General features: G+C 38.6%; 1 protein-coding gene across 1 annotated transcript in view; it reads left to right on the top strand.

Moving 5' to 3' along the window:
• col14a1a (collagen, type XIV, alpha 1a) overlaps positions 1–15,744 on the top strand; it is a 143,169-nt gene that overhangs the window by 73,427 nt on the left and 53,998 nt on the right. Inside the window, exons 24-27 of the mRNA XM_061716468.1 lie at positions 1,920–2,066; positions 3,824–3,898; positions 6,180–6,319; positions 9,049–9,172. Coding sequence (XP_061572452.1) covers positions 1,920–2,066; positions 3,824–3,898; positions 6,180–6,319; positions 9,049–9,172 — 486 coding nt within the window. The remainder of the gene's footprint in view (positions 1–1,919; positions 2,067–3,823; positions 3,899–6,179; positions 6,320–9,048; positions 9,173–15,744) is intronic.

Genomic DNA, 15,744 nt, shown 5'->3' with positions numbered 1-15,744 from the left:
GACAGCTTCCATGTGGGACGATGGGAAAGACGACCGGTGAATGATTTTAAGCTTTAGCCATATAAATCGTCAAATCCAACACTTGTCGCGTATATCAATTCTAAAACTAATCATTTGCAACAGAGAGGGAGCTAAAAAAGAGAAATAACTGGACAACAGTGTGTGCTGGATGTCACACCGGGCTCTAGAACTGGAGACACTCTTTCCTCATTGCGAGCGTTTTTGGTCCAATGAAAGGTTTACATCATCACAAAAACAGACATTAATTGCCTACAACATCATCGAGAGAGACATAAGCCCCGAGTCTGCAGGGATCTGAGTCAGGACAATGTAGTCGTTATTGTTTTTATCGTAAGCAGCAATAAATGTATGTGCAGCGTTTTGGGCTGTGGGTCAGTGTAGCTGTTAAAAACTCTACTGTTATTAAGAGGTAAAATCAAATCTCTGGATATTAAAAGAATAAGTTTGAACTATGTGTGTGCACTTGAATTTGAAGCAGAACTTGTACTTCAAGTTCAATAATTTCTTTGTCACAGAGCTTTGTATTTGGTCACAGAGGCAGGTATTTTACAAAGTAAATATTGTATCTCTCGTCCTCTTAGTTGACTGGTGACTAATGTAATCTTTGCAATAACCGTTTGACTTGTAAATGTAGCATGCGATATTATAGTGTTTTATGTTCGCAAGGTTAAATGCAACCGTGGGATATCTGAGCAGCATTGACATGAATAAAAAGCTGCTGTTATTCAGAAGAAACATGCAGAATGAGATAAAATAAATATAAAATGTTATCACTGTCATAAAAATAACAACAGGAGGTGGAAACTCTCCAGAAACACACACGTGTCTTTTTCCTGTCTGAGCAGACGCTGAGTGTTCATCCCTACTTGAAGTTTGGAGTTTTGCTTTAATCCACTGAGAGCTCACTAGCTGCTTAACCCATTCAGACCTGAGTCCTCATTTAAAACATCCTTTTCAAACTTGAGAGGTTTCTCAAAAACTTAAAGCTGACAACTAAAGCCTTTTCTTTGTATTCCTCTGGAAAAAAAAAAAACTAGACACATGAAATTAAACCATTCGAGAGGATACACCTTCTTCTTTTATAGGAATTTTATGACACGTGTTCTTGATATACTACTGAAGAAAGTCCAATGTTTCAAATATATTGAAAATACTGTTGTGACATGAGTCACTCCAGGTTTGAAAGCTTCATAATGGATTAAACATATTTTTGGATGGAAAAATGTGGAGTTTTAGTGGTAAAACTTCATCAAACCTCATTATAACCTGTGGTTATTTCCTAGTGGAGGAGGAGCACATTCATGAGATACATTAGGAAACAGAATTAGACTAATGAAACTGACAGATGGCAGTCATTAAAGTGTGTACTGTATGTGAGCCCTTTTTTGGCTGCCAGTATAAATTGTTTTCTTTCACTCTGCGATCCTTGGACTTTCAAAGCAATCACCAACTTTTTGCAATTCAAACTTTCAAAGAGAAGAGCAGAGAAATAAATGGTGTGGTTCTTGTCTCATGTGTGTAAAGATCTTTTCCCATTTCAACTGTTCTGCTGCCTTACTTTTTGATGAAGCGATGCATTTTAGGGGTATAAGCTGAAGGTTGTCTGCCAGACATTGAATTACTTTCTTATATCAGTCAATCTTGTTTTGAAACTTTAGGAGACTTGAAAGTCTCTAATCACTTCCGTTACCTAAAACAGATTATTAATAACATTAAAAAATAGAAGGTCAGATTGTGGCAGCGAGTTCGATTTTGCAGATGATCTGAGCGTGCCTGTTCAATGTAGTAAAGGTCAACACATACATAAAGTTCATTCAAAGCAGAATGCAGAAAGTTTTTTTTTTTTTTTACTTATTAGGAGTTCATGACTAATGATATGTATCCTGTTTTTTTGACAGATGGCCAGAGCCAAGAGGTGAACCAGGGAGGCAGAGCTTCACGGCACTGTTTCTATGACCTTACTCCCAGTAGCCAATACCAAATCAGTATTTATACACAAATCCCAGAACTGGAAGGACCTTCAGTCTCCATAACTGACATGACTTGTACGTATATACACACCCTTTTATTCTGAGGGTAAAATATGAACCTGGAGTTTTGACTACTATATCTGCTACTTCCATTTTCACCAGCATTTTACAGGCGCAGACTTGCACTCGTCCCTTTTGATCCTGCTCCCATTTATCAAAATACTACCACGCACTTACTTTCATCTTCTTTCTTTTAGTCCATACCTTATTTACCTGATCCATCAGTCTCCTATTACGTCTCTTTTCTCCATCTGTCCCTCCTGTAGTCGCCCTCTGCCATACATCTAGTTCACCTCTGTAACTATCTCCTCCACCTATAGCTTGCCTTTGTGCAGTCAGCCTGTCTGAGTCTGTGAGAAGATAGATTCTGCTGTTGCAGTTCATTGGTCAGCTGATGAGCTGAGCTGAACCGCACACCCCTAAGGACAAAGAGGACTCACCTCACAAACAAGGTTACAGATAGATAGTCTCCCATAGTCTCTGTCACACAGAGCTGGTCATTAAATTAAATTCAGCTCAACAGTTTGGTTGCAGCTGTGGAACTTGTGTAGCTCATCCTCAGAAAACAAAAGAGCTCCAACTTGTATGTAATCGAGACTGTCTTTTGGAAAATACTTAGTAGTATCCAGTGTATGTATATTCAGTATGCAAGATGGACATTTTTGAGATACTTTTAGTATATATCTGCTAAATGAATTTAAAATGGGTGAGAAAAAGTGTGGTGTTTCCATCTTAACCTCCCAAGATCTGGCACAATTTCCTTTCTTTTTGCTTTGGGGCCCCGTTAAGAAAATTAAATATTATGACACAGACAACACAGCGTGTGATGTAATCATACGTGTACGCCAGGTCTTAGGAAGCTAAATGTAGTTGAGTGACACAGAAAATAGTAATACTAATAAAGCAAAGGGCACATCATAATTATACCTCTGTACTTTTTAATTGAAGTTAATACACTACAGTTATGTTGGTCTGATTAATTTGTGACTCTAACAATTATATAATTATATTGTAATAATTATAGTTTACAGATGAGTGTAGTGTGAAAACAGAGATCAGGCAAACACTCAGCCACACTAATGAGTAATGAGATGACCGTCTAACGGGAGCTCGTCCCAGACTCTGAAGTGTTTATTTCTTCAAAGCATCTGTCACTACACCATACAAAACAGATAAACTCAAATAGTAAGGTTCACGGTTGAAGCAAACACATTAGTGGCTAATTAGTTCTTTTGTCTTCACAGTGTTATTTTGTGGGAGTTAAAGGGACATCTCTTGACAGTTTTAGCTTTCTTTATAAAATATGTGCCCCCTCTCTCTGCGGGTGCTGTCTCCCAGATGATTTACTTTCTGAATTTTTTCTTTCTACCATGTAATTGACTTGGCAATGGACTAATGAAAATAATGCCTTTGCTGTCCCCAACATATAGATGATAGGGGAGAAAGATCAAGTCAGACGCAATTTGCTGGTGGGAGACAGAGACTGAACAAAACACAGCAGCTGGACGGCTTCTGCTCCTATAGTTTTATGTGCAGAATCTCTTTTCCTTTCAACAAGCACAGATCTCGACTGTTGGGGGATAAAAAAGAGTTGGGGGAACTTTTGGGTTAATAGAAACAAGCAAGTGTTGTCAGTCAATGTGCCAACTTATTAAGTGTTTGTTTGTGTGCACACACATTAGTGTGTGTTTGTGGGCTGCAGATAAGCCCAATGACTTGTCACTGCCATCATGATTGATGACCTTGTCTTATTTTCCTGTGTGTGAATCTAGTGCCTGCGCCCACTCAGGCTCCCACTGAGCCACCCACCACAGAGCCCCCTCCAACCATCCCACCAGCTAAAGAAGGTGAGCAGTAAGAATTACAAAAATACAATAAATACACACACACATTCATTCTGTCTTATGGGCAACATTTATGTCTGTTTGGTTTTTTTATGATTCAGTTTTTTAATGTTTTATGATGGGTGAAAATCCTTGCAGGTGACTGTAAACCAGCAGATTCAGTACACAGACTAACTAATCATCTCCAGCTGTCAGCAATATATACCTGACTAGTTTATTGCAGTTCATATTCAGTCCAATAATAATGTATTAACCCCCAAATGAAAATGATAACAATACATATAATAATCATAAATGGATTGTGTTTTTTGGAATTTTATAACTTGTTTCATGATGACCAGTGAGGAGGGATTTTTAAAGTGTGTTTATAATATGAGCTTTTGCATGTCTGCATACTTTCAACATAGTAAACTTTTTATCTGGACAAGGTTGTGCTGCTGGAAGACTTTTGGTTTGCATTTTAGTCTTTTTGCAGTTGAAGTATTATTTCTGGGTTGACCGCTCCCCTTTATGTTGCATTTAGATTGTGTGAGATAAACATCTTCCGGATGCCAAATATCTTGGATAACTTTGGCCAAAGCACAATTTCAAAAAGACTAAACATTGTTAATTTATATTTTAGTTTTTCAATAATTATTACAAATGTATCTGCATTAACAGCAATTAGTCAGTGTAGTCAGCAATTAGCCATTTGACACTGATCCCAGAGGCTACATTTCCGAACAGTACCAGCGAGTATCTAGCAGGGACCTTGAAACGGCTGCGCCGCATCAGTGGCTGTAAATCACGGCCTTTCTGATCAATGAGGGTGGTCCCGCTTTGAGCCATTTACAAATGTCCCAGAAGTCCCCTCTGCTGCCCTAAAAACCCGTGATGAGTCTATTTTGGGACTGCACCGTGTAAATGTACTCATAGCAGATAAGCTGGCAGGAATCGAGACACCGGATTGGCAGAGAGGATCTGGTGAATTGTAAAAATAAAAAACAAGTAGGCTCTGACTCGCACATTGACATTATATTAACCTGGCCAAGCTGTAGGTAAACATTTCTGAGTGAATTTTAAAAGAGACTTAAACCACATATAGGCAGATGTTCAGGTTAGAAGATGAAAAACACATTTTATTCAACACCACTCATCACTTTTATACGTATATTTCCAGAGAGAACAAGACATGGCAAGATATACTGTAAGTCTTTCAACAAGCAGAACGCTGTGGGATTCTCACGTCTCCACTCATAAACTCATAATTTCGCAAATCCAGAAGGAAATCTGTCACTAAACTAACTGGACCACTCCCTTTGACACTGAGTCTTGAAACTCTGTCAGCAAAATAGACATACTGTACAGTAAAAAACAAGGATCAGGAACTGAGTTATGAACACATACTGTAGTTCACTCAGACTGTCCTGCTCTCTGTTGAAAGATCACCCTGCAGCATGCGGTCCACGGACATGAGCCGACAAACCTGCAGAGCCCGTCTCTAAGCATTTACATTTGAGTTTCTGACCTTTGCCAGACCAGGGATCCATCTGACGCAATCTTAATCACGACGAGAGAGAAAAGACAAAACAAATAGCAGAAAGATAGACAACTAATATAACAAGCAAAAGAGAAAGCGACAGAGTAAAACACACAGAGATAGGGGATGAAGACATCAAACGGAGTGAAACTGGCAGAAAGTGAGACGAATGGAGAGAAAGGCACAGTGGTGGTGACAGAAGCGTGAGAAAGACTTGCAGCACAGAGTTGGGGAGAAAATTATTGAAAGTGTTTAGGACAGATGGTAACACAGATATGATATAATCATTGCTGGACTCCTCTCGCCTTCTTTTGTTGCATTTCGAATTACAACCATTTTCCTTTTTTTTGTGTGAAATTTATTGAGGCCAGTGCAGTCATAAACAAGGCTTGGGATTTAGCGACTCTGAGTTTGAAAACTCGTTAAAACCCCACAACAACTTTATAGCAGCAATGATAAGGCTCCTGGGAGTCGTTGAAAAACCTGACAAGAATAAAACAAAAGGAAAAGTGTCACTAGGACCAGGGATATGAGTAAGCAGCTGATGTAATAGGACAAAAAAATACACAAACATGTTGGAGGCAGTTTTGTGGGTTCGAAACAACAAATGCACTCTTCTTTTAAACTTTAAGAAGTATATGATATTCTGAAGGCCTGGCCTTGGCTTATCTACTCTTTTAAGAAGATGTATATTTTTCTTCAGTTTGAAAACGTTAGACAAAACCATGTGCTAACTCTGTATGTGTTGCTTTTCTGTCTATTTAGTATGCAAGGAGGCCAAGGCTGACCTGGTGTTCCTGATTGATGGGTCCTGGTCCATTGGAGATGACAACTTCATGAAGATCACTCGTTTTCTTTACAGCACCATGGGATCATTGGATCTGATTGGACCAGATGGCACACAGGTCGGTTGTGTGGTCACGCTCACACGTATGCCATTTTACCTCACAGTGACTTCACCTTAAATTCCCTTCTGGAATCTCTTCTTTTTGTGGTCCAAGTAAAGTTACAGTTGGTTTCCCTTAAGTGCTGGTATTTACATTTATGACCACTAAAGGTTCTTGTGTTTAGTCTAAATGTCTGTATCTGGCGAAAACTACTATATAGCAGCACTGTAATTTAACTAACAGAGATACAAAGATGCCTCAAGCTTTTAATTTTAGTTTACTCTCTCCATAATGTATTCCCTGTGTTTCTCTTTTTTTTTGTCCCTGAAAAAAATGCATTTTAATGGGAAAAGTAATGCAAAGCAGATGCTGGAGATCGAGACGAAAGCATCCATAATTAAACAAAGGGATGTTGAAAAAACAAAATTACACATGTTTGTGTAAACTATGGAAAAGCTCATTCCGAGAGAAGAAAATGTTTTGTTTGAAAGTGATAATCCCTTCAAAAGAGACATTACAAATCCCTGTAAAACCTGCTTGTTCTCCAGAGTCTGGGTTGTTTTGCACTGTATTCATCATTATTCCTATAGATGCTTTTATCCAGAACAACTTACAAGTGAAGAACACAGTGGAGAAGGATTGAACATCTTGACTGAAGACACTTGGGCATGTAGTCTGGGGAGTCCAGCATCAATCCAGCAGTGATCACTGTTACCCAGGAGCTACAGCTGCCCGGCTGTTTTTCAAGCAGTCCCTCAGCCTCCAATATTTCCATTACAGTTCCACCACAGCCATCTATCTCAACCTCTCCAATCTTTCATGAGCCTGAAATCATTTCATCCCGTGCTACTTAACAAAAAGAGAAAAACAGATGTTTTTTCTTTTATTTATTCTATTACGATCTGCTTGAATTTGGCTTTTCTTCCTTGCATAATGACGTATTTGAGACGGGATGCTGTTTAAAATGTGACATCATATGATATCATATCAAGATCTGTTAAATGTCTTTTTTTTATGGAAAAACAAATATGGATACGATGTAAAATGAACCCAAAGATTGACTATTAGATCATTAGTCTCTTTCCTTTTGACCCATGTGCTTTTACAGTAGCTCATGTTGCCTTTGAGGAAGGTGCTAATCCTGGTATTACTTTGCGAGGGAGGTTTCCTTTTTTTCCACTCTGTTTTCTTTGTCATGCCCTGAGAAAGCAGCTTGGCCAAAAGTTAGTATCTTCTGAAAAGCTCAGGATTGTACGAAAGGAACTTACCTGAGTGTGTCATTATTAATTTCCTGGAAGGACTTGTTGCTCAGCTAGATTAACTTTACTTATTGCCACCATTCTGTTCTGTGTCAGGAAACATTACTTCTCTGGCATGAAGTTAGGTCTTGATGCATTTAAGGCTGGAATAAGCATCAAGTGGTTCAATCAGAGACTAATGCACTTTAAGCAATTCTCTGAATTGTGTTACCGAAGTATAACCGTTTTTACTGCTTGAGACTCTTTTTTTATTTATTGAGTTATTCACTAGTAATACCAGGATCTAACTTGCAGCAGCTGCGTCCCCACTGTCACTAAAAACGGATCTATTTGTGCTTCTTTCCTCCCACTATGTCAGCAGACCTCTGTTGGTTCATTTGTCACACCGTAGAGGTGCTTGCTAAACCTTTTTGTAAGGTCTGCTGTTAAGCACTTTGCTGTCCTCTCTGTTTCCCAAAACCCTCTGGCAGCAGAATACTAACGGTGAAACCCCGGTAGTAATGTGAGAAAGTTGTCTGCACAGTAAAGAGGGAGTTGGCTGTATATGTCGACCACCCTGATCCAACAACAGCACCATTAGAAATAGAAAATAGAAATAGAAAGCCTTTATTATCATTATACTGGTACAATGAGATTCGTCCAGAGATGATGATATTCGTCCTTCCATTTATTTTACTTGAACTGTTCATCATATTATGTTCTGTAGGGAAAAAAATAGCAACGTTTTCCAATAATACTTAAAGGACCATTATTTTTAAGCATCTCAATGACTCTCAAGCATTTGTTGACAAAGTAAAGATCCTCTGCCATCTATGGTCCCGAGGCTCTCAGGCTTTCCTGGATATTGTTTTTGTGCCAAATCATTACTATAATCACATGTTGATATCCATATTTCTACAGCTTTTTCTGATCTGGCATTGCAGTAAACACAGTGTTTGTAGACAAGGAGCAGAATAAGGCAGTTGTGATGAGCCTTAACTGATAATAAGATCAGAGAAAAAGAAACAAGAAAAGTTGGAGAAGCACCACAGACTGAACGACAGCTGGTGTGTGTCTGTGTGTGACAGGTTAAATCCAAAATAGGTTTACTGGTGACAGACTTAATAAGGGCTGTGATACCTCAACTGGAAAAGTGGCTGTAGCAAATTCTGGGTACAACATCCCAGGAACAGCTAAGCTTCTGCACAAAACCCTCAAACTCCATCTCCTCTGGTAGAGAACCCTCCGCAGAGTTTGTTAAAAAAAAAATAATGCAGAAATTGTGGGCCAAAAAAAGGAATGGACATTAGGTTTCTGGACCCATACCAAAGTTATCGTTACCGGTACTACTCAAACAAATCTGCACACACAAATGTAGAAAATCTGCAGGGATATTATGACTGACATGACTGTGAACAGATGGTGACAGAATGTTAATTCTTGGGTATATTTTGAATAATTTTGTATTACATGTTCTCTGAACTTACTTCGCTATTTCCGTCCCGACAGGTGGCCATTGCTCAGTTCAGCGATGATGCACGGACAGAATTCCAGCTGAGTTCCCATGGCGACAAAGAAGCGCTGCTGGAAGCTATTCAGAAGATCAGATACAAGGGAGGAAACACCAAGACAGGTTAGAACAGGATACTTGCAGGTTTATTTTGGTAACAGTCCATGCTGCAAAAGCTGTAAATTCAGCATAACCATTCATAGCTCAGTCTAAATTCACCTTGACATGTTGACAAAACAATCTCACCACGCAGCTACTGAAGCAATAACTCTGCAAAAGCTTCTATTGGAAATATTTTTGCCATACAAAAAAAATGTCCAACATGATGGAAGCAGCATTAAGGCTGGAATATACTTGCTGTTTGACCCTGCGTTCGTGTCCGTTCGTGCTCACAACCAGTTGCATTGTGAATGAAGTTCACTTGTGCATCACGCGAGGAGAGCGCGTCATACCGGAGGTAACTGGCTGGGGGCAGTATGCAGAGCCAGAATTGAAAAAATAATCAAGTATTTAATAGTAGAAGTAGTAGTATCATTAAAACAGCTGGCTGGACAACAGATAAATAAACACAGCAAGAGTGGATGAGGAGGAGACCACTGTATTGCTTTGCTTGTGATCTCCGCAAAGGAGACAGCGCCATCAGAGATGGTATGTCAGGCCGTTCAACCAAAGCCTTCGGGAGACTGGATAGTTCTTCACCCTCGCCTTGCGGATGCGAGCAATTGGTGATGACAAAAAACTGAAATATTTCCACATGTCCTTGGTTTCGTTTGAAGACTTGTTACATCGGATTGTCCCGCTAATTCAGCACAAGACCACACACGGCGAGTACGTGACCGCAGCAGAGCGGCTGGCTGTCATCCTGCGCTACATGGCGACAGGGATGAGCTATCACGCTGTAGCAGCCAGTTACAAGATTGGAGCATGCAGGCACATCAGGAGATGCACTTACCTAAATATCTGGAGCAAAATTGGTGTTGGTCAAGTGATGACTGACGAACCTCTGTAGCCAACTCAGACGTTCAGTGGACAAAATATCCCAACAGAACCTTCACCACTGTGTTTGCCCTGCATCTTCCGACAAGCATGACTCCATATTCACACTCAGAATTGTGCCGATTTGCCGCCAACTGTTCTGACACGCATGTTTGTCACTATACAGTGGCAATATCACATCATACAAGTGAGGATAACAGCATAACTGCTCAGCCGGCCTCTCTTCAAAACATTCCACCATTTATTGACCTCCCCGGCCAGTCACTTGTGGTTAACCGACCAGCACCAGCGCCGCTAGCAGCCAGTGCTATAACAGCAGATCACGTACGCGTTCATATCATGTCAGGCATGATGCGGTCGCGTACGCATGAACACGTGAACAGCAAAAATATTCCAGCCTTAGACATGAACCTTGAAGGGGCAAGATCTAGACTAATTTAATTTTTTCAGAATCGGTAGAACAGCCTAACTTGCATTTATTTGAGAAATATCACACTCAAATGTTCCTGAACTCCTACTTGTGGACATTGTGGTGTTGTTGCTTTAACGCAAGCCTTGCGACAGCTTTCCTTTGTCTCTCACTTAAACTTACTAAATCATGTACACACACCATTTCCCGCTGCTTGCTGGTGTTTCCACTGATATATGATAGTGACAAATTAGGCTTGAATGTAGAAAATAAGCAAATTCAAGCTGGTGCTCATGGTAAACTCTCTTCTCTAAAAGTTGCTTTAAAATCCAATTAAATGGTTGCAGTCTGGAGACTGGCTATCACGTACTGCAGCATGAAGATTATTTACTCGTGGTCAGAATGCGTGACAAGCACTCTTGAAAACTCAGGTGGACGTTTTCCCTGTTGTAATAAATAAAATGAATCCCAATAACTCAGTGAGAAATGTGATTTCAGGTAATGTTGGTTGTTCAGAGCTCTTTCCTTCTACTAACATCGGTGTCTGTTCCGAGTAATTGTGTACTTGATATCTAGGATAATAATGCTATCTACTTCAGGGTTCATATCATCTTAGTTCTCTACTCTTTCATATTCCTCTACTTTCCTTTCCTCTACTTTTTCCCCTTACTTGCTACTGCCCTCTCCGCTCATTCTTTGTTTCCTCTTTTTACTTTCATCTCTGTCTTCCTCTCAGGACTTTTATTCTCAGAATTTCTCCTACATTTGCTGTAATGTTTTACGGTTAGACAATAGAACAAAGGAAGGGAGTGTTTTAGTTGACACAACACACATGTGGTTCATGCCAGAGGAGAAAATAAGGCACAAAATTTCATCCCCACACAATGAGAGTTAAGAGGCAGACGAGCAAAGTTAATGCTGTCAGACATGCAGTTTTTCCCTGCGTGTCTTTCAGTCATGTGCACACATTCATAAACACACAATACACCCTACAGTGCATTTTCAATCAACAATTTAGTTCATATAATGAAATAACTACAGCACAACAACAGAACATTGGTATTAAGCATATTTAAGTTTGTGTATTATCCAGTGTTTCAAACAAAGGATCAGATTTTTAGTCTCCCGCTTTTCTCACTGAATCTTTTTCATGGCCAATATTTTCCATTTTTTGTAATTTTGCATCCCTAATATAAAATAAAACCCTAATGCAGCCACTAGTGATCATTATGGTGTTATTTTAATGGTGTAAAATAAGCTGAAACCAATCAAATACTTACCTGAACTGAGTGAAGACTTAGTGTGGATATAGTGAATAAAGCTTATTACACATTTCTGCTGTTGATGACCAAAGCTCTGTGTTAATATTGTATTCTCTGGTCCACTTATAGGCCAGTAGTACAAGTATTCAAGGCTAGGCTTGTTTTCTAAACATAATCTTCATGCAAAAATAGCCTCCCTGTAAGGAAAAGTTTCACCCAGGCAGATATGTGTATGGGATGCAGCTCGTGGCCCCAAGGACTGTTCTTTAATACTGTTTTCAATTTGCCTTTAAATTATTTTCAAATTCTAGTTTCTACAGTATATGTCCTATGATGTTTGGGTAAAACAAATATACTCAAAATGCACTTCCAGAGACTGAACATTTGGTGTTTTTTCTCATCCTCTTTTATGCTGAGAAAAGTTAGTTTCAACCTGCATGAAAAAGTAAAGAATCTGCTTGTAATCAGGTCTCGGATCTGCCTACGTTACTTCAACAATAGCAGCAGAGTTGGAGTTTCTTCCCTGATGGCATTTCAGAGGTTATTGTTAAGGAGACGCGAGAAAGCATCTGATTCATCCTCTTGGCAAACATCTATTTATAAGCCCTTTCTTTCTATCCATTTCACAACCAGTATGTACAGGATTCTGCCTCCCAAAGACTTCAAAGTGTGGGTTTTCTTTCTCCACTGGCTATACCCTCTGATACAAATATGCTTGATGAGCATTTTGAGGATTCAAGCTGTTGAAAGTGATATTCTTGGATTTGGCTTCTCTCTATGAATACTTTCATTGAGGTATTAGTGAGCTTCAAGCTGGCTAAGGGAATGGTTGTGTAATGCAGCATTAGTCTTTATTCCTGCATACATGATGTACACGTGAGTAATTGTGCTCATCCTTGACACTGCATAAATGTACAGAACACAGACTGAGAAATTGCTTTCCACAACATGTATTCTAGTGCAAATGAAGATACAATTCATCTCGGGGTGTGTCTGTGAGTGTGTCTTCCTGAGTGTTAAGGTGATTTATGGCATATAAGGTAGTGTTATAATTCATCCTTTGCTGTCCAGTTATATAGTATTATTATACGTTCGATTACTTTTGCCTCCTGTGGTTTTACTTAAATGGCTTCAGCTGCAAGAATGCCCTCACTTAATTTTCAAGGTCTGCACAAAATGAGGATGAAAAGCCCAAGACTGTTTCATTAACTAGAAAAGCAGTTTACCTTCCACATTGTGTCTTTTCTTCTGAATTTAGCCATATGAACTTGCAGTAACTTTATGAAGAGTAGATGGGCCAATATTCTGGAGAAGATTTCATTTTATTTTTTCCAACAACACCACTCCAGAAATTAACAGTCAGGAAAGATTGTTAGTATGTTTTGCAGCAAACCTTTGATTACTGAAACAAGAGATATAACATCTACTTTTTTGTTTTATCCTTTTTTGCTGTACCAAAAACAAATCATAATTGACATTTTACATTCAATAGTTGATGAATTACTCATTGATGGTGAGCTTTTAAGCATGCTTCCTTGACATGTTTCTGTTCTTTCGTTTTTTTATATATTTCTTTTCAACATGCTCTCATCTTCCCCATCAAATCTCTTTTTTTCCGCGCTATCAATAACCGGCATCTACCAGACCTCCACTCCACTCTTCCAGCCTGTATTGTCTCATGTACTACTTCATGCCTTCTCACTGTTTGTAATTTCAGTCTCACCCATCATGATCAAAGCCTGGTGCAGGAACAGATGTACCACTGGCAGATGTCTAACATCACAATATTTTACCAGTCAAGCGCTCCATCATTTATCACTGACAGACCACAGCTGAGGAATAGAAACAGAAAGAAAAAGTAACAATGTAGTCTTGAGAGTTTTGCCTCAAAGGCAAAGGTGCTGTTGAAACTCTGCATACTGTTGATTCATTAATGTACAATCATGTGCAGTCGTTACTCTTGTTGGCTATTTGCTGTTTCACCTATTCAACATGTCTTAATAACTCTGAATAACTTAGACACATGCCTGAGAACACAGAAGTGAGGGGTGAAAGTAGAAAAGAACAGACAGCAGAAACCGTTGTCCTTTTATTCCTTATTCTATCCTGAAAAGGTCAGGCGGAGATGAGCAGTGAAGATATATGAACAATTAATGCAAATTACAGTGGAAAATATGGTAATATTGGCATTAAATAGAAACGATCTGTGTGATGACGAGAAGGCTTACCTTCTGGTTTGCGTTAACATAATGAATTTTTAAAGTTTAGATGAACTGAAGCCATCAAAGACACCACACATGTCAGTTTCACCTCTTATTTTCAGTGGTTCTACCTTGTACTGTTCCCAGCTTATAAAAATGACCATCAACTGGTCAGAGTTCTGGTTTCAGCAGCCGCCGAGCTCAATGCACTTGACAGCAGCAGAGAGCTATTTGAAGGCACTTAGTATGGCATTGTCTTGTTTTTCAAAGCTTCAAGATCTTTTTTTATTGTTTAATAGCCTGAGCAGATAAAACTGACAATTCTGATTCACGGGCAATTATGAAAATAATTATTTGTTTTGAGTGGGTCTGGGAAACTTTTAAATCTGTCTAAACAGATTCTGTTTACTGATTTAGGCCATTAGCAGCTCATCAACCTAAAATGTTTCTACTGAAGTACCTAGATGCTTTTCAATTTTTTGACATTTATAAATATTAATTATGGAGATATAATAATATATTAAAAATAAAAGCAAATAAAAGCAAATATATATATATATATATATATATATATATATATATATATATATATATATATATATATATAGTTTTTCCTTATACATGCATTCCTTTTTTTTCTTTACCATATGCATTTCTACCTCATTATGCAAATGAGGGGGGCTGCCCTTCTTGGTCCAGCTCATCTATTATTGGTGAATAAACAGGAAGAAGCAGGAGCCTTCCCATTTATTGACCAATAGTAGAGGAGCTGGACCATGTATAAGGAAAAGGAAAAACAAAAAATGAAAAATATTTGCTTTTTAATTATGTTAGTATTGGTCCTCCATAGTTAATAGCCTCTCTAAATAATATTATCTCAGGAGCTTTTCAGTCATGTGATAGTTGTTGGGTAACAGTAATGTCTTTCAACGATATGAGGTTTTTGATTAGATTAGTGAAGAACTTCAGGTATATCTATGTTTGGTTGGCCTGACATTTATCAACATCAACCCCCTTGTGAGAGAGTGAGCATGACTTAATGACGCTCCTCTGAAATGTTACCTTAGTGATAACCTCAACTTTCACATTAATAATGATCTCAGAAGTGGCGAGCAAAGGGTCCTAAGCATCAAAGGATAGAAAACTGTAGTGTATTTTTGAAGACTTTGTACGAGATGTACAACTGTATTATGTCCACTTTAACAAAAGTTTTCACATTCTCACAAGATCTAATAACAAAACTTTTCTATCACATTATTAAGTTAAATATTTTAATGTTGAATATGAAGTTGTCATGGAGTAATTATGCTAAAGCAAGTAAAGCAGATAATAGTTTCTTACAGAGATGCTTGAGTTCAAAAAAAAAAATTTAAATAGAAAAGAAATATGATGCAACTTGTGGCCGACAGGGTTCTAAGATTGGTCTTGAATGGGTTAATGAAATGTCTGTTTATGTCTAACAATTTTAAGAACAGTTTCGTGGGAGAGATTTTCCTGTTTGAAGGGCTCTCAAAAAGTCCAAACCTCAATGGGGCCAATTATGTCCTAACAAGCAGGAAAACATATTTTATGCTGGTTTTATTCCCAAGATGTAGCTACATACAGTAAGAAGGAAACTTGTGCTGATGAAGAGAGCAGGAGCATAATCAGCAGAGTAAAGAGTGATGCCACAGCCTTTATTGTTCATGTTTAACAAAGTGATGCAAACTACAAAGCTGTGAAGGAGTTAAACACTGTGATCTGTTTTGGAAATAGCCGGTGTCAGTTACTTACTGTAAGTTTAATATACTATAAGTGTAGCAAGTGAAGACTGTGAGAACTGAAAAA

The sequence above is a fragment of the Cololabis saira genome, chromosome 3, assembly GCF_033807715.1.
Source record: "Cololabis saira isolate AMF1-May2022 chromosome 3, fColSai1.1, whole genome shotgun sequence".
Lineage (NCBI taxonomy): Eukaryota > Metazoa > Chordata > Actinopteri > Beloniformes > Belonidae > Cololabis > Cololabis saira.
Note: the sequence above shows the minus strand (reverse complement) of the source record. Positions and strands in the feature narration are given on the sequence as shown.